Consider the following 19,961-nt stretch of genomic DNA (forward strand, 5'->3'; position numbering starts at 1 on the left):
CTAGCCCTTATTGGATTGGGATTCGAACCATGCAATTACTATCAGGTGCAAGATATAAAAGCTATATTGGTAAATTTTCATTAACCTTTTACTTTTTAAAATTTTTTACCCTTTTATAATTAGATTTTTAACTTTTACATCTCACAGCCTAGTGATAAATTGCATGGATGGTCATGGTCATGTTATTGCATCGGATCTAAATTCTCCATTGTCTTTTTTTTTTTTTTTTTTTTGAGGGTGTAAATTCTCCATTGTTTGATTTCAAATTTTCAATTAAATAAAAAAAAAGTACATATATATTGAGAAATGCTAGGAACACCAATTTTGTGCTATAACTTGTTATATGACGAGTTGTTATTAGTAAAGATGTATCCTCACATGGCCCACTAACACACCTTTACTAATCACAATTCACCATATGACGAGTTATGATACAAAGTTGTATTAAAATTTGTGTCCCGAACATTTCTTTATATATTTGTAGAAGAAAACAAAAACACCCGAATCTTAGAGCAAGTCAAACAACATATTTGTAGTATTAGTATCGTAACAGCAACTTTCAGAGGGGGTTCCATCACGTACAACTCATAGCTGTTTTTTTCGAAAAGATGGTGATGCAATCATGTTATCAATATTATCATCATCATCATCATAACATACAAAATATAACATACAAGTACAACAACACATGCATATCCCATAGTTGGAATTACAATAATTACTAAATCTTAGAAAGACTTTTAATTTTGAACGTGAACATAATAATCCGAAAGAAGAGGCTGAAATAGAAGAGATGGAGAGAGAACCACTTCTAGCGAAGCAAGAAAAACCTTTATTAGATACTCAACACAATTCTATCCCTTCTTCACTTTTCACGTACTTGTACGTTGGTCACTTTTTCGCCAGATGGGGTGCCAGGTTTATTTCTCATTTTCTATCAGTGTTGTGTTTACAATTACATTCTCATTGTTGGGTTTTTCTTCTTTATTTTTTTATAAAAAATATATATATATTTTTGGGAAAAAAATACATGCGCGGAAATGACTAGTCTATTGAAGATCCATAATAATTTCAACATTTTGGGATTAAGGCTTAAAATTTTTGAGACTAAAGTTTTTTATTTTACTAAAATTTTGAGACTAAAGCTGGTTCTTGTTGTTGTTTACCATTTTTTGTTAGGCTTATTGAATTTGAAGCTATTTCACTGCTATTGTGACATTTTAAAAATTAAATCTTTCAACTTTAATGTTTTAGAACTATTTCAAACAGTATAATTTTCATTTTTATTTCCCTGGATGTTTTCAAGTGTTGAGTGAATTTTACAACTCTGGTCTATTTAAGGATTGAATTTGTTTTTGTTTTTGTTGTTGTTGTTGTTGTTGTTGTGTGTGTGTGTTTTTTTCTCTCTTTTTTTTCCCATTTTCTATGAATTAGTTTATTATTGAGGTGTTCAAATTCAGATTGTATGAACACTGCTATGGATTTTGATCCATTGAAAGGCTTTTTATTAGTTGCTAAAATTTTATTAAAAGCTACTGCTTGAGAATTCAACAAATAAACTACACAAATCGATTTCAGGTGAACAATCTGTTAATACTACAGCTATCAGCTATGCCCATCTTGTGCCAGGAAATTAGAACTATGGAGATATTAAGTGAAACATCTTTGAAGGAAGAACAAATAGCCAGCCAGATTTATTTTCCAATTTTTTTATTTTTTATTTTTTTTATTTTGATCTTTCCCTACATGTTTATGCAACATTTTGTCCTAGAGGTCAACCTAGTTTCATGAATAGACTAAGTCTGTTCAAGTAAACTTATCTGAGGACCATGTTCCATGTGATTTTGTTGATTGTCTAATGAAAGAGATTGATTGAATGTGCCCTGATTGAATCCAAACACATGGTTATATTGACCAATGCATTTGCCCTTCAATATTTTGCCAATAATGACAAATTGGGTGACTCCTCACACCCAATACACTTCCTCTAGATATACTGTTTGGAATTAAGTTCTTATTGAATTCTTTTCTTGTTGCAGGATGTGGGAATTCTCTGTTGGTTTATACATGATCAACATTTGGCCAAACTCTTTACTTTTTGCAGCTATCTATGGTGTGGCAGAAGCTTCTTCTACTGTGCTCTTCGGTGCCATTGTTGGACAATGGGTGGATAGGTTGACATATGTAAAGGTTTGCTTACCAATCTATTCATTGTACACTATATTAAGTTTACAGATTTAGGATGGAGGGTGAGGGCATGAGTTTAAGATATATTGGGTGCGTATGTAATATAATCAACCAAAAAAAAGAGACAGATTTGTGATTGGTGAACATCAAAATAAAACAATTTTTCAAAAGTCTCCTAGAAACACCCAAAATATTTTGCCAACTAATTATTGCCTGATGACTAGCTCTTGAACAGGCACGACGAGAAGTTTATGGATTCTAATCAATGTATAGTTCTTCTTAACAATTTATAGCCAAGACTATCTTCTAAAAGATTATTGGAGATGGCTGGCAAGTTCCTTTTTGGCATATTTATTCTGCTTAAATGCCTTTCAGACAGGCCCTCCCAACTCTTTATGTTATAGCAGAACACAACAATGTGTTGGAGGGTACTGGGGTTGTAGCCTCTTTGCCTTCTTTGACAAATCTGTTATTCATTTGTAAAAGCAAAAAGAATAAACTAAGAAAGAAAGAGACAAGAATTAATCCTCCTAAGCTGTCCACCAATTGATTTGCTTAGATAATCTTGTTGTCTTCATCTACAGGATGGAACATGAACAAACCATTATATGATAATTTAAACTTACTGAGTTATTTATAAAAGTATGCGGGTTGAACTTGCTGTTTGAGACAAATTTAAATCATTGATAGATAAATATGCATCTTAAACTCTATTGGCAGGTTCTCCGACTTTGGTTGGTAGCACAAAATCTCGCTTATATAATTGCTGGAGGCACAGTGATTGCACTACTGAAATTTTCATTCTTGAAGTCCACAAATTTTACAGCATTCATCTTTCTTGTGATATTAACCAACATCTCCGGAGCAATCGCAGCACTTTCAACCCTCGCTGGTACCATCTTGATTGAAAGGGAATGGTAATTGCATAGAGGCTTTCAAGTGAAAAATGACTTCATAATTTCACTTACGTAAAAAAAAAAAAAAAAAAAAAAAAAAAAAAAAAAAAAAAAACTGTGTAATTCTAGTTGAAGCGTTCATCAGTATTGTTGGTGGTCAGAATTTGATCCTGCCAGACATATCATCTAAAATTTATTTTTCCTTAGTTAGAAAGTATTAAACATTTCATATTTTTGTAATCCTTGTTCAGTTTGTGCCTTAGTAATGCTTAATTTTTTTTATATTGTATTGTTGCTATCACACCATTTTTTCATTTTTGGTTTAAGTTGCTTTGATTTCTTGGCTACCAAACGGAGAATAAGGAATTTGTTATATTAAAAAATAATAATAATAATAACTTTTATGTAATATATTGTCTATTTTTAATTTACAGGGTGGTTGTGATGTCAGAAGGCCATCCTCCAGAAACGCTGACAAAGCTGAATTCAATTATCAGGCGAATTGATCTAATAAGCAAGCTAGGAGCCCCTGTATTATCTGGCTTTGTTATCAGCTTTGTGTCACTAACATCATCTGCTGTGTCTTTAGCACTGTGGAATGCTATTACTATTTGGGTGGAATATTGGCTTTTTATCTCTGTATATAATGGGATACCTGCTTTAGGTGAAAGTAGCCAAAGGAGGGTCTCAAGACTTTCACCTAGTGTTGAAGAGACAGAAAGCTTGCTTTCTGATGATGGAGGCAATTCAGCATTGGCAGAGGAAAGCTGTGTAATGAGTATATTTGGATGGATCCCTTGCTTTGATGCATGGAAAGTGTATTGGCAACAAGATGTTGTGCTACCTGGATTAGCTCTGGCTTTGCTCTATTTCACCGTCCTTAGGTGAGAACCTAATTACTCTTGGAATAATGGTTAAATGATCAAATTCATCATTTCCTAACATCTTAAACTTCAGGGATAAGTGTTAGTTTAAGCTTTCAGGACAGGTGGTAATCTATCAATTACAACTTCTTCATGAGTGAATGAATATATAAATATGTTTTAGGTTGTCTATTTTTCACAGGTCTTATCTCCCCTTAATTGCTATGCATTTTACATCTGATTATTTTTCCTTCAAATTGCTTCTAACTACACCTCAAAGTACATAAAATTTCCTCTCTCTCTCTGAGTCTCTGTGTATATTTTTTCCATGCTGTTTTTTTGGCTTAGCTGAATGTTGAACAAGTTCTTACTGATTTTGTTTATCCAGCTTTGGAACTTTGATGACGGCTACTTTGGAATGGGAAGGTGTACCTGCTTATGTTATAGGGTTAGCACGTGGAGTAAGTGCTGTGATTGGAATAGCTGCAACAGTTGTATACCCAATATTACAATCTCACATTTCAACACTTAGAACTGGACTCTGGTCTATCTGGTTTCAGGTGAAAACTTCAGTAGACACATAACAGGTCATTTGGTATTCAGAAGATAGATTTAGTAGTATTACTTATTTTGAAGTCACATGCCCATTTGTAAATTGTAATAACCTGCAATTGCATTTTTTCCCTTTCTAAAAACAAAGATATAAATAGTGATTCTTTAAGTAATTTTATTTGTGTTATAGGCCATTCTTTGTCAAAGTTACTCCTAATTGACCATTGAATTTATGGAGTTTATGTGGTTTTCATGCAGTGGTTCTGCCTTATACTATGCGTTGCTTCAATATTTGTGCAAAATGGCCTTTTATCAGCGTCTATGCTGATGGCTGGAGTAGCAACATCTCGGCTTGGTTTGTGGATGTTTGACTTATCTGTCATCCAACAAATGCAGGTAAAGAAACCCCAGAAATAAAACTAGGACTATACACCTATAGCAAATTTATAGCAAACTAGTACTCATACATTTTAATATCTCTCTTTCTTCTATTATTAAAAATAATTTCAACTTGTATTCTCACTCGTTTTCCTTTGTAAATAGGATCGTGTTCCTGAATCTGATCGAGGTGTTGTGGGAGGAGTTCAGAACTCTCTGCAGTCTATTTTGGATTTGATGACTTATGTCATGGGAATAATTATCTCCAATCCACAGGTGACCTTATTTAGCTTTTGGTTTTGGCTTAATGGAATATCATTGGATTGATGCATGTATGTTCAGTTTATGCTTTGCTGTTAGTTCAGTAAGAGAACTTAAGACATCCTTCCAATCTGTGTGTGTCGTGAGAGAGAGCGAGATTGGAAGAGTATCATTATTATTGTGGTGAATCTTTTGGCTATCATGAAATTTTCAGATTCTCTGGTTCTCAGTTTCTTTAAGTTTAAGAAACAGATAAAAGAGCAGAAGGAAATTCTATATTTCTGTATTTGTAACCTGTACAAGTAGAAGCCTGTATGCTATATGTATAGGTGCACAAAATGAGTGATGTATAAGAAATGGGAGTACTGTACTAGTAATACTAACAGGCCTTGGCCTTTGGGCCTATAGGGCTTACTGTATTCTAACACTTGATAACTTAAGAAATTGTGTTTTTCTTAGTACCATTCATCCTCATTTGACTTATGGTTGTGGTGGAAATATGATCAGTTCTTCATGCCACACATTTGAGAAGTGTGTCATGTCACATGTGGATTGTGTTCACCAGACTCGTGTCAATTGAGAAATATGATGCTTTGAACCAAATTAACTCCATTATTGTTATTGTGTAATATTTCAGGATTTCTGGCAGTTGACTTTGATATCCTTCATGCTGGTCACATTGGCTGCATTGCTCTATACTGTACATATCTACCATGTCCGGAAGCACCTCTTCCACTTTGAGAAGTTATTTTCATGGATTCAGTGGTCAATAAGATCACCTGAAAAGGCTGAAATGCTTACTTAAGTTGAAAAGGTAGAGGTTCTTACGTCTTATGAGTCATGATATAAATGTTTCTCAGTTGGTGACAACATGTTGTATCTGCTGGCCTGAGAAATTGATTTCACATTCCTATGTAAATAACATTCTTACAATCAGTATGGCTAGAAGTTAAAACGTTTTGTTTTGAGAAATAAGATAGGCAAATCTAATAATGTGTTTTGGCATGTTGTAATCAGCTGGAATATCAGCATTAGAGCTGAAACTGCTATAGATAGCTTGTAAAATTTCTCTTTTAGTGAAGCTATTAGATGAATACAAGTCCAAACAATTTAGTACTATTATATTACTAACAAAGGACCTCTAACTCTTGACTTCAAAGTTTATTCTCTGAAGTAAACGACTAACATAGCACTTTATAATTTAAGTGTTTGTAGTCTTTGTTAGAGAGTTTAGTAGCTGACAATGATGAAATTACTTTTTGTATGTTGGTTGGTTGGTTGTATGGTTGTCAATTTGTCAATGGAGTTGGCAGAGTGCGACCAGTTTGGGCTATTCTTCAATGTCATATGCCCATGGAGGGGCCTCTTATAGCGTGTGAATCCCTTTATAAGACCCACATATTCTGAGAGAGTCGTTTCATGAAGCAGACATATGAGATAATTATTGCTTGCCGTAAGAGTTTTATTAGTATTAAATCTTTTTCTGGTAATAGTAAATTTAATTCAATTCGTCTCAAATTCTTAAAAAATATGACCAAACTACACAAAAGCCTTAGAATTAAATTTTATGTATACCAGAAGGGGTTTTATTATAATCCCTCAATTTATAGCTTAAAAGTTACAAGTTCAATGGATCTCTATTGAAAAGAAACCAAAAAAAAAAAGTGACACTTTTCTACAAAATAAAAATGATTTCAAAGAATAGTGATAAATTAGAAGTAAAGTTTATGGAAACTGATAGTAAAATGAAGTTTATCATCATGCCAAAAGAAAGAAGAAATATTTTCATAAATTGTTTATACAATTTTTTTATTTATTTTATTTTATGAAAATTGTTTATACAACTAGCTCATGTGGCAAGTTGAGATTGATGTAACATCATTCTCACATAGCCAACTATTGAAACCATTTTTATTGTACATCAATCATAACATTATGTCTCAAAAATTGTGAAAAAAATTAAAAATTTTTATATGATTAGACTAATTGTGTTGAGAAATTATATGGATAAATGTGGATTACACATTTAATAAATGTTTGTAAAGTACTTTACAACCAAACCCATAATTTGATATGGTTAATACTTAATAGATAACATAAGGTCTCAGAAAACATTATCCAAAAGTATGGTTTATGAGTCAAATGAGATTCCAATTGTATCTCTATTAAATACAACCAAAGTAAGATGTAGATTCCCCCTCAAAAAAAAGAAAAAGAACAAAAAGAGTAAGATGTAGATATATAAGTATTATCATAGGTCCTTCTGGACCACTTCATATACCTGTAAACATCGTTCTAACTTCTAACTTAGTTGAATTTGTCAATTTATTTATTTATTAATAAAAATGAGGTTATTAAAATGGGAAAAAGAATATGTGTTAACAGAAAAATCCACACAGAAGACCAGCCTCACAAGTCACAACCATAGCTATAAAACAATACTGCCAAAAAAAAGTGAAACCCACAGACTCTATGCGTACAACACAACTGGGGCAATAAATTTGAGACTAATCCCCCACTTCTTACAATGTTCTCTGTTGTTTCAAAGTTCACCATCTTTCCTTATCTTATGTATTTTACATCTATTGCAATTACCTCAGTTTGGTTAGGCTTTTTGAAAGCTTAAAAGAGTATTTTTTTTTAAAAAAAAAATCTAAAACTCTGTTTTGTAACCACAATTCTTCATAGTTTTTTTTATTTTTTTTTATTTTTACAAACACTCATTTTAAACTCAAAACACCGTTTTCTAGCCGCTTATACAAATTCACCTAATTAAGATTGAAAATCCATAGCCGAAACTTCAAATTTTAAGATTAAAACTTGATTGTTGTATTTATTAAGGTTAAATAAATAACTAAAACTTAGCCTTACGAACATGAAAGAAATAGTCTTAAGAATTTTTTGAAATACATTTTAAGCCTTGAACTTTTTTGTTGAATACTCCAAGATGCTATTTGATTTAGAGGTTATTGACAAGATTTTTTTTTTCATGCTTTGTAGTTTGCACTTTATTCTTACAAAACAAGCATTTGAAACGAATGAAAAAAGAAAAATAATAAGTATGAATAAATAATAAATTTTACATTTTTTTATATTTGATAAGGTGACAAATTGTGATTAGTGCATAATAAAAATAATGTCGATAGTGGTCTCACTGAAAGTAATATTGTATTAAATTCAATCAGTCATCTTAATAAATTGCAAAATCGTAAAATCTATTATGCATTGTTTTAAAATGATAATAATTTATTTTATTATTATTTGTTTTAAAAAATGATTTAATAGTAAGTTGTTGGGCTTTGGGTTTATGTCAGTGAGAAAAAAATATTGTTTTTTGAGGGGTGAATGACTGATTCAAAGAGCTGGGCCATATGGGGCCTGTCCATGCAAGTTCTAACTTCTAAAGTCTAAGAGTCTTTGACCTTAGACAGTTAAACCTATTCGGCCTCCATTTTCAATTTCTTCGGATTTTGGTGGGTGGATATATTGCTAACCAACATATATTTAACTCTTTCTTTTTTTGAGAGGATATATTTTAACATTTCTAATAGAAGCTTTTGGTCAAAATTCGGCATATTCTGGTACCATTTCCAAGCTCCCTGTCCCTCGAAAGTGGATATATAAATTAAAAAAAAAAAAACAAAAAGACACAAATACAAAGGGAGAGGGAGTGAGGTCCTTCTCATATTATGTGGCACATTAAGTATATTAAAATTATTAACTTAGTTTACTCTAAGTCAGACTTTCTTATAAAGGCTATAAAAGTTTAAAATACTACTTTTGTACCAAAAATTTTGTAACTTGGTGTTATTCTGGTGTCATTTGTTGTTGTAATTATTGAATTATATAAAAATAAAACTATTATCATTACCATTTTATTATTAAATGTGTACATTTAAATGTAGTTTTATTATTTAATTTTATTAAAATAATCTATTTTAGTTACAACTAAAAAAAAAATGTTGTGGGTATAACATTTCTCTATACTATATATATATATAATAAAAGTTTTGTGAAAACTCTCATACAATCTTACCAGTATTTATTTTATTTATTAGTTTATAATATTTTTTTTAATAGAATTAGGTGTATGACATAATTTCGACAAAAAAATACAATAAAATAAAATCTATCAATAGGTTGTAATAAATCGGCACTCTACTTCTTCCACCTCTTTCTTCGTTAACGTGTCTATATGAGAATTGTGAAATTTTATATAACAATAAATTATTTAGTGATTTTCACCAAAATATTTACAATAAATTAATACTAAATAAACTAATGTCCAAATTATCTCATATATTATATAAGAAAAGTTTTATCATACATGTTGCACCAAAAAAAGTGGGCATCCTCTCCTTTTTATTTTATTTTATTTTTATTATTTATCATTTCTATATTTTTATTCTCATTTTAATCACATAAGTTATGATTAAAACCAATCTAAACACAAAGAAACTTCCCACTTGAATTATAAGACCTTCTTGTACACTAAATGAGAATAATGAAATTAAATTATTTAGATTCTCAAAAAAAAAAAAAAATTAAGTTATTGTCATCAAAATGTACATTCATAAAAATAAAAAAAATAAAAAAAAACATATTAAGGTCACATCCAAAGCATGTACCATATCATATAATACAAGTTTTGTCCTCCAAGTTGTGGTTGACCTAAATATTGAAATTTCTTTTAAATTAGTGGAAACTCAATTACCAATATTTATTAATTTATCATAATTTTTTGTTTTAATAATAAAATTAGGTCTTACACAGTTACACGTCATGCTTGTCTTATGTGACTCATTACAAGTTGTATGACATAATTTCTCCATGTGACTCCTTTTAAGTACATTAAAATTGTTCACATATTTTACTGTAACAGAATTCTATTACCAAAGTTTTCAAACAAATTAAAATAGTGTTTCAGTTAAAACTCAATTATCAAAAGTCTCAAGAATTTTTTTTCAAAAGTCATTATTTATTTTAAATTATTTTATAATTTGGGGTATATTATAATTTATCTCCTTAAGGCTTTGACCTATCATAGTTTAGTACACAAACTTTCAATAGTTACATTTGACCTCACAGGGTTTGAACTACAATAAAATCATTATGAACCTTCCCAAAATAAGGTTTATAATTTCATTTTCATAATTTGAACTACAATAAAATCATTATGAACCTTCCCAAAATAAGGTTTATAATTTCATTTTCATAAAAACTTTAAGAACGAAAATATAGTGATTGAAAAGTTTGTGAAACTAAATTGCAAAATATATTAATTTGAATAATACCCTTACGATTTCATTGTAAACCAAAATTTAGAGAGTAAAATGTAACAATTGAAAAATAGTGAAGTTAATTGTAATAGGATCAGGAACTGGGAGTAAGTTGTAATTTTTTTTCAATAATCTAACATGACCATTGGTTTTTGATAAAAAAAAAAATTTGATGTTACACTATATGTGCATTCGTCATGTAAACTTAAATTACTTTTTTTTTTTGTTCATTTTTTATTCAAATTTTATTATATTAATAAAATATTTTTCTTTAATTTATAGTATATATTGTCTTACAAAATGTTATTACATCAAATGACTATACGAGTTTGCCAAAATTGTGAGTATCTAAGGACGTGTTGAGTTATAAGTGGGCATAACCTCCCTTGCTAGGCGATAAGGTTGATGATGATGACTGGTGAAGCTTTTACAAAACCACTCTCAAGCTTGCATGTGAATATTGCAGGTTGCTTTTGAATAGATCAGGCCAAGAAGAACATGGAGCACATAATATTACAGGGAAGCCTATAAAAAGTTGCCGACAGTCTAGCAACAATTTGGGCTGTAATTTGACCGAAGGCTTTGTAGTTTTTAATTTACTGGCTAATGATGTTTTATCTGGGTAAGGATGTTTAGTCTCTAAACAATCATTCGAATTTCAAGGCTTTTGTTTTGTTTTTGGTTAAACATATAGCGGAGGAAGGGGGAAATGAGATTTGAACCCTAAATATGAGGTAATACAAAAGATACCATTATTACTGGGCTATTATTTGAATCTCTCGAATTTCAAGTTTGTTGCTTAAAAGTATGTCAAATTAATTTATGTCATTTTTCAATAAACTTTATCTTTCTCACTTTAGTCTTTACCATATGACTGGAGTGAGAGAATTGGCTAACATTGCATTTTTTTCCAAAAAAAAAAAAAGTAGTAAGTATATGGTATTATGTTTTTTCCCCTAAAATATGAAAGTACAATAATAGCAATAATAATTAATTACTAATTCTTCAACCATTAGTTGTATGAATTTTTCCCCGTAATTTCACAATAAAGTAAATTTTAAATTTCTTCTAAAAAAAGTAAATTTTAAATTAGATAATTGTATTCCCACAAAAAAAAAAAAAAAAAAAGAGAAGAAGATAATTGTATTAAGATTTTAATGAAGAGCATTATCCAATAATAAAATAGGTTTGATTTTGAAATTTGAATGAAGAAATTGATACAATTAATAGTTAAGGGACAAAAATAAAGCATCTAATATTAGTTGGGGGAGAAAATTAGGAATTCAATTTAACAAAAGCAACTAGCACACATCCTCCGGGGAATAACATAAAGTCTCTTAGGTAACAGGTGTAGGCAACTCTCTTATTGCATTTATGTGAATTCAATACATGTAGACCTCATATATATTGATTTTTTTTTCTTTTTATTAAGTGTGTGTACATAAAAAAAAAAAAATATTGTACTAACGATGAATCATGTCATTTGTTTATCATTCCACTAAAAAAATTTTATTTATTTAAAATTACTAATTTAGTTTAAAAAACTTGTTTAAATTTTTTTTTAATATTATAAATTGACTCAGTAATTTTAGTTATAATTTCTCGAGTTCCTCGTACGTAAGAATCAATCAAACAAAATTACAAGCCACTGTCAGCCCTCAACCTCAAGGCAGAAAGTACCAAATGAGGGAGTAACTAACCCCAAGGACTGATACAATAATGAACAAAGACATAGACACCATTAGCATCTCTATTGACCCACGGGACGCTACAAGTTACAACAAACAAAAGTCTTTTTCATCAAGGACAAAATATCTTCAGTCAAACATCACTGTCTCCCAACCTAGTCTAAGGCCATTCTCTTTTAAAGTTTAACTTTTGTAGATTTAGGAGTCCTCAAATATTAGTTCCTTCTTAACCTCTCTGCTCTTTGGCAGTCATCTGAGACCACAAAATGGCTTAAGCTTCAGCCACTTCTGGTTTCAAGAGAGGAACTGTGTATGCTTAGTTTGGAGTATTCATCATTATGTACGTTTATGTTGTTATAATAGCTGGAAACATTATTGTACGCCATGTGTTGTTAATTTGGAATGTTATGTATGTTCATATTATTAGAACTCGTAATTTTAAAGTTAATCCTTTGTTTATGTCTTGGTAATTTGGTACTTAATTAGTAGTTATTGTCTTTTATAAGTAGTTTGGATCGATTTTATTTCAATGATTCTTTAACATAAATTATCATTGTTAGGCTCTAAGATTTCAAGAACTAATGTATTAGAACTTCAATTTGAATATGTTAGCAAACCATGATTAAAACATTTAGTCTAGATTTAGACTTGCTCAAAGTTTAGTTTAAATTAAGTTTGGAATCGAGTAAGTGCAGGAAATTACTATTCAATTTCTGCAAGACTCGATCAATCAAAAGTTGCAGATCAGCAAAAATTAGCAAATGTAAAAAGGCCATAACTTATCCGTTTGTAGCCCAAATCACGAATTTTTTTTTTTCTTCCAATATTTAAAGGACATCATAAGCTAATCCTAGGTAGGGTTTTCAAGGCTTTTCAGAGAGAGAAAAATATGCCTCTTTTGTATCTAAGGTTTTGTACATAAAAAGCTCTCTCATGCCTTCTACTAGTGTTTTTTCTTGAAGAATCTCAAGATTTGGTGTTATAGAAGTTGCTGTCTTCTCTAATCATCAAAGTTACTGATGATCTAAACATTCAAGAGTGGTCTTGGAGTCACAAACAGGAGAGTTTGTGTTTTTTATAACAAGTGTGGGTGCTTATGTTGCAAAGACCTAAAAAAGAAGTAGTCTGTGGATTCTGAGCTATTATGGGGTAGTATTAGTAAGTTTTCTACTCGAGGTAGCAATAAAATGTTAGTGGTCTAAATTCTATTGTAAAAACTTTCAATTCTTTCATAGTGAATTTACTTTTTACCTTAAGGATAGTTAGGTTAAATCCTCTCCAAATTTTTTACCAATTTGGTTTTCCTAGGTTATCATATCATTATATTCTTTATATTCTGTTGTTTTGCATGATATGATTGGAATGTGTTGACCTAGATTTGAATAATTAATCTAAGTAATCACTTGGCTAAATAACTAAGTTAATCAACTTGTGTTTTAAGGGGTCTAAAAACGTACAATCATTTTCATTTTATTTTTATACCAAAATTAGAATCTTATCATGTTCCATCTAATGCACGAACCCTCAATCGTGTGTATGATCCCAATCCAAACAATCATGACGAAGAAATATGATTTAGTTTCATTTATGCTAGTTTGACAACTTGCAATATTCTAAGAGAGATACCTCATTGCATTTGCATATTGAGGTAACAACTTAAACAAGTGATCCTACGTATATATTCATTATAAAAGATAATATCACTATAAGTACAAGATAAATTATTCTTTTAATTTTTTATTAAATACATATCAAAACATGTTTTTTTCTTGAGAGGAAGAGTTTCAAGTTATAACGTTTATTTTTAAAAATAATTCTTTATCATCAGACTAAGACATATTAATCGATTTTTTGTGCAAGAGAGAATTAAACTCTAAATCTTTTATTAAACCATCAAAGACTTTACTAAATAAACTAGTTAAAACCCACAAATTACGTTTCTTAACTTAGAACAAAAGGCTGTGTTCCAGCACAAGTGAATGCACATCAAATTTGTTTAAGCATAGACCATCTAAGTCACGATCAAGGAAACAAGATATGATGATCCCTTGATTATAAATCTGATAATTGGGGTATGACGTCATGTTTTTTTTTTTTTTTTTGGCCAATTGAATAATGACCAAAATTCATCACGTTGCCGTACAAATATTTGGAGATAAAGAAAAAGAAGATTAGGTCTAGACTATTAGGATTAGGTAAAGCCGTACTAGTTTAAACCTACCATTAGGTAATATGATGATATAGAATTTCAACTTTCAATTTACAATTAACTGACTTAGTCTCATCTAGGGAAACAAATCAAAGATTTTGTATACAAAATTAGAGGGGTTATTTGAACAAATATACCTCCAATTTTAATTTCATACGGCACACTATTATAAATTAAGCTTATTTGAACCAAGGTCTCATTGACTAACGTTATAGAAGTTAGCAAGGGAAAGCCACCCAATAGTTTGCTTTCTTTTTTTTAAAGGGTTTGATTAATATTATGACATACATTAATTATCATTCATTTTAAGAAAGTTTTTATAGTAAATTGAAAAAACTATCAAAACAGTTAATCACTTATTTATTTTTCTATAAAAAAAATTTCTAAAATAGTTAATTAAAGTATATCTTTATAGCATACATTAAAAAAATCATTTTTTAAAATTAAAAATTTTATGCATTATCGACACGACAAGGCATCTAATGCCAAATATACTAGTGTAGCTACTAGTGGGAATTTCATAATGTTTTTTTGAGGTGCAAAAGGAAAAGGAATCGAAAATGACGGTACTAAAGTGAGAAAAGAAAAAGAAAAACAAATTTCAACGTGTAGAGAGCGCGTTTTGTTTGACCTGACTTTGATTCCGTGTACAAACTACGTACAGACTCAGTTGCCCACTCATCTTAAAGGTTTTTTTTAATCTTTTTCACATATTATATTTACAATAGGCACCATAAATTATATTAATAAAATGAGTGTTTGGATAGGTTTAATCTTTTGTAGCTAAGCAAAAATTATTTGCTTAAACCTTTGCTTACTTATTGAAAGCCATGTCCTACCTCACTTACTAAAGATAAGCAAATAACATTTCATGTAAATATTTTTTTTTTACTTCCATGTTAAAACTCCATTTATGCATTTTACTATTCTTTTTTGGTATTTCCTTTAAGCACTTCCTCTTTAAGAACAATAATGAAATTAAAAAAATTTAACAACTATTGACATGAGAAGTTGTAATTGAAAATTTGGAATAATATCAGTTTTAAATAAATTCATTATTGTTACCATTTTTACTTGAAATCACCATGTACTCTTGGCACGATGATCATTTTATAAGTACAAGTACTTGTGGGATGTGGGAGAGCAAAAGTTGAGATTCAAGTTCTCAAAAGAGAGTTCCACACACATATACACTTAAATTAGGCTAAAATAGAATTTTATTTCAGATTAAAAAAAAAAATAGTTATTTGAAAAAATTATGTGAAAAAAATTATCTCTAAACTTACTAAAGAAAACCAAACACTCTTAACATTGTTTAATGATAGGTCTTTTCGCCCAGAGAAGGGTTTAAAGTAAACACAAAAGAAATGAATACTTTTTCCGTGTTTCCGTGTTTCCGTGTTTTGCTGATGCATCATCTCCCAATCCTATTATGAGTTTTTAATTGCAAAACCAGAAGCATTTTTAAAGAATAATATCCTTCTCTATGGTCCTTAGGATATTCTTTTTTTCTTTTTCTTTTTTTCCCGAAGAAATTCTTGTTTGAGTAAGGAACAAAAAACTACACGAGAAAAACAATGAAACACATAATTACATGGTGCAGAATCATATAATAGCAATAGCACCTCCACCAGAAGAAGCAGAATAAAAATCTGATACTTAGAAATAAATACACCGAATCTTTGCACTTTTATTTCATCATTCCCTATTTGACACACCATGGATGCCATTCCTCTCACTCAGGTTAGCCATATCACATGGCAGAGCTAACCAAATATATGCCCAAACCACAATTTTATATCTAGAAACAACCCAACTATAGCATCTAAAATCAAAGTAATGTTTGCCCCAAAAAAAAAAAAAAATCAAAGTAACAAAACGCAGGGTATCCTTATCATTGTAGGAATGGTCCCTCATTGGTAATATCCGAGGAAAAGTCAGCATTTTGTAATGCAAAAAAATCCTTAATTGTAGTATTTTAGACCTGTTTGGTAGGAGAATTCTTATTTTTGTTTTCAAAATACACAATATGAAAACAATTTTCAAAAAATTGAAATTGAAAATAGTTTTCAGATAATAATTTTTACATTATACGTGTTTTGCTCCCACTTTTAAAAATAATTTTCAAAATACTAAAAAGAAAAAATGATGTTTGGAAGACCATTTCTTTTTTCTTTTTTCTTTTTTTAATTTACAAAAAGTATTGTGTAGAATTTGTAGATTACCTTTTTTTTTTTTTTTGATAAAGATCAGTAGGAGCACAATTTGGTTCCTAGCCCAAAAGATAAAGGGATTTAGGGCCAAAGGGCCCAATACAATGAATTTGTAGAGAGTGGATTCGAAAACTAGGCTCTAATAAGTTGGATAACAATTATAGTGGATTCAGATGACAAGAAAGTAAAGACAAACTAGTTTTATCCAAAGAAAACCATCATCAGCACAATCTGGGAAGATTAGTTCTTGTATATATTTCTTTTGGATTTGATTACAAGTCTAGTTCCTATTGTTACAGTGTTTTTCCCTCAATTCTCCAATCCCCCCATGTAATGGGATCCTCCTCCTTTATATTGCCCCCCTTCCTTCTATCTCAGCCCTTAACGTGTAGATCAAATGGCTGCCTTTTTTCCTTGTCCTATCAACACCTTCCTAAATTTTTTAGTGGTAGTTGTAAGGCAGAACATCACTGTTCAGGCATCACTTTCACATTAATGCCATTAGAGAGTTAGCTACAAAGCATTTAATGCGGTGATAGCAGTTTTCCCTCAGATATTTCTCACTTTCTTTTTACCTTATCCCTTCCTGATGCTTATCTTTGCCAACAAAATCGCCCAGATTGTTGTCCTTGATGTCAGGCCAACCCTTTTGACCTCTGTCTTGTTAAGCCAAGGTGAAATTTGTCCTCGGACATACTTTTTGGAACCTTTAAACTAGACCCCTTTGCCCATTCACTAGCTTGCGCTCCCACACTAGCGTCTTCCCGTCCTTAGACTATTTAATGTCCTCAGACAGGACCTATGACCCAATATACCCTTCTGGGCCTGTCATCCCTACAATAGCCTATCGAAATTCTCATTTTTTGGCTCCTTAGAAAAAAAGAGGATTTCGATATTACCGTTATTATCCTCTTCTTGTCATATGTCACCTCTGTATGCGCAGATGCCTTTCCAATTGCCCAACGCATGCTCTTGACGTTTCAGCATCCAAGATGCATCTGTATTAAATTCTTGTGGCTCCATGTCCCCTACATTCTATGACATGATGAAGATCCAATGGCTGAGGATCTCATTGGAACTTGAGTGGGAATTTTCCTGCTCTCCTTTCCCTTTGATTCAAAAACTATTTGAAGACCACATTCACTTCACTTCTACAATCATAAATATCAAGAGCTAGTCCGAGGAGAGTTCCTTCCTTCGCGTAAGTCATTTAAACATTCTCTTTTACTTTCTCTTATACTTTTCTTTAAACAAAGCCCTCTAACTTCCTTTCACCTTCAACTATTTTGACAAATGGGTAGATTTGCCTACCTGGTAGACTCCCTAGAGAGTATAGAGAGCTTTAAAGTTCAATATGGAATCCCATAAGGGGTTTCCATTAGGTACTGAAAACAAGGGGACTGGTACACCCAGAGGCAGGAGGGAGAAGTGGTAATCTTGATGATCGCCTTCATAGAGGGAGGGATGAGAATCCCCATGAGCAGAGTCACTAGGGATTACCTGATAGCCCATAGATTAGCTCCCACCCAATATGCCCCAAATATGTTTAGTATCCTAGGTAGTGTCGATGCCCCCAACAAGAAGATGAGTGTGAACCTCACCCATCACAACGTTAACTAGGTTTATAGCTGCCATAAACTAACAGGGCAAGGCTACTACCTAAAAACTAGGGAACTCACAGTTAGGCTCATATCATGCCTCCCTAAGTCTAATAAGGGCATGAATAAGGACTACTTAATTGTCTTAAGGGAATGGCACGACGACCTTCATTATCCGACTAGATAAGGGACACTAGGTGGGGTTTTTAGGTCTAGGTCTATTGTTCTAATAATAATACCCCCTTCTCTCACCGACATCTTCCGTGCTCACTTTTTTATTTTATTATTATTATTATTATTATTTTTGTTACTTATAATTTTAGTTCCCTTTGATCTATGCCGCTTTTTCTTAACAGCATTTTTCTGTTGATGGTTTTGCAAATAAGCATGCTGCTACCTCGAACATAAACTTAGTTAACCAACTAGATTTAAACAAAGTACTCAAGGTTGAGGTCTTTGTCCATGGTGACGGGCAGTTAAGGGCAACCCACATCATCCTCGGCTACAACTTGATCTCGTCCAGCTTTCAGGCACCAAAGTGTGTAATCAAGGCAAGGGATCCACGTTTGCATCAAGTCAATGTAGCAGTCCCCGACTTCCTCGTCATCAGTCCCATTCCAGAGGGTGTATTGCAATTGGAGCTACCCTTTCAGCTTGCAGCCTTGGAACCCACCCCTTCCTAGCTTGTTATCAAAGAAGAGGAAGAGGAAGAGGAAGAGGAAGAGGAAGAGATAGTTGAAGTCTCGGATTCTAAAGATGACTTCGAAGTTTTCAACTAGCCCCAATCTCCAAAGCCTCAGGTTGGCGACTCTAGCCACCTCCCTTTAGCCCAAGTAAGCAGAATCCAAGAAGACACTAGCATTCCCGAAGCAATGGGGATACAGTGCAAGCCTAGAGCTAGCCTTCTAGAGATCATGGAGTCTTAAGCAGGGGGCAAGGCACCCGAGGTGGCCGGTCAAGCTAAACACCCCTCTCTTCTCACTCTTCATAAGCCCCAGCTCGAACTTGCAGGCAAAAAGAGAAAACGGGAGCAAAAGGGGAAGGAAGTGATGGAAGAGGGCCGAGGTGTCCCTCCTAAAGAGATTGAGCCTCAAAGAAGGGCCAAGGTAGCCAAGACTACCCAAATGAGGTCCTCGAGTGATGGGGCACCTAGGGACAGGGGACGTGACCTTCATACCAAGGTTCCAAATTGGAATCCCCCCTGGTGTTAGACAGATCCCCTTTTCCTGCGAACTCTTTGATAAGGGACTTCCAATAAGGGAAGGCCGGGTATGTAGCGCACCATGAAAAGACATGGCCGATTTGAGGACCATGAAGAGACATGAGGTGTTTCTGGGTCTGAAGAGAGACCACGCCACGGTAAGTCTTTTAAGCTAAGTCGCCTTTCTCTTTACTATTTTTTTTTTTTTTTTTTACTCACTGCTACATTTCCTTTGCAGGCTGTTCAAGTTACTTTTAGGGCTAAGGAGTTGGTGAATATCACTCACCAACTTTTAGGGCTGAGGAGGGCAGTCTTATTGCTGCTATCGAGGCCTTTAACGTGGCCGAGAAAAGGGTTAAGGAGCTGAACACCAAGCTTATCGAGGGAGAAGAAAAGCACTGAGGTTGCTCTGGAAGGGGCGAAAAGGCAGGCCGAGACTCAGTGCAAGCAACTTCGCCAGGCCGAGGATGAGCTTGTTGCAGCTAAGGAGCAAATAAAAGTGCCGAAGAAAAAACTAGAGGATGCTGAGAAGGCTAGGGACCAGACCAAACAAGATGGCTACGACGTAGGGGTAGCTGAGACCGAGGAGGCCTTCAGGGCTTAGGTCTCGAGAGTATGTAGTGCATACTGCCTCTA

The 19,961-nt window shown here is 32.4% G+C and overlaps 1 protein-coding gene across 1 annotated transcript; it reads left to right on the forward strand.

Annotated features, from left to right (window-relative positions):
• Positions 1-707: 707 nt before the first annotated feature.
• Positions 708-6,130, forward strand: LOC115952360 (solute carrier family 40 member 2-like). The gene is made up of 8 exons (XM_031069518.1): positions 708-918; positions 2,040-2,190; positions 2,908-3,104; positions 3,518-3,967; positions 4,335-4,506; positions 4,757-4,894; positions 5,042-5,152; positions 5,775-6,130. Exons 1-8 carry the CDS (start codon positions 794-796, stop codon positions 5,940-5,942), a joined length of 1,512 nt encoding a protein of 503 aa, XP_030925378.1. The 5' UTR covers positions 708-793; the 3' UTR covers positions 5,943-6,130.
• Positions 6,131-19,961: the final 13,831 nt, after the last annotated feature.

This window comes from Quercus lobata, chromosome 7, assembly GCF_001633185.2.
Source record: "Quercus lobata isolate SW786 chromosome 7, ValleyOak3.0 Primary Assembly, whole genome shotgun sequence".
Lineage (NCBI taxonomy): Eukaryota > Viridiplantae > Streptophyta > Magnoliopsida > Fagales > Fagaceae > Quercus > Quercus lobata.

Bases quoted from the DNA above. Each gene is read 5' to 3' on its own strand.
- LOC115952360 (XM_031069518.1), top strand. From the start codon at position 794: ATGGAGAGAGAACCACTTCTAGCGAAGCAAGAAAAACCTTTATTAGAT. The intron at 919-2,039 runs GTTTATTTCTCA...TTCTTGTTGCAG, and splicing joins TTCGCCAGATGGGGTGCCAG to GATGTGGGAATTCTCTGTTG. The intron at 3,105-3,517 runs GTAATTGCATAG...TTTAATTTACAG, and splicing joins ATCTTGATTGAAAGGGAATG to GGTGGTTGTGATGTCAGAAG.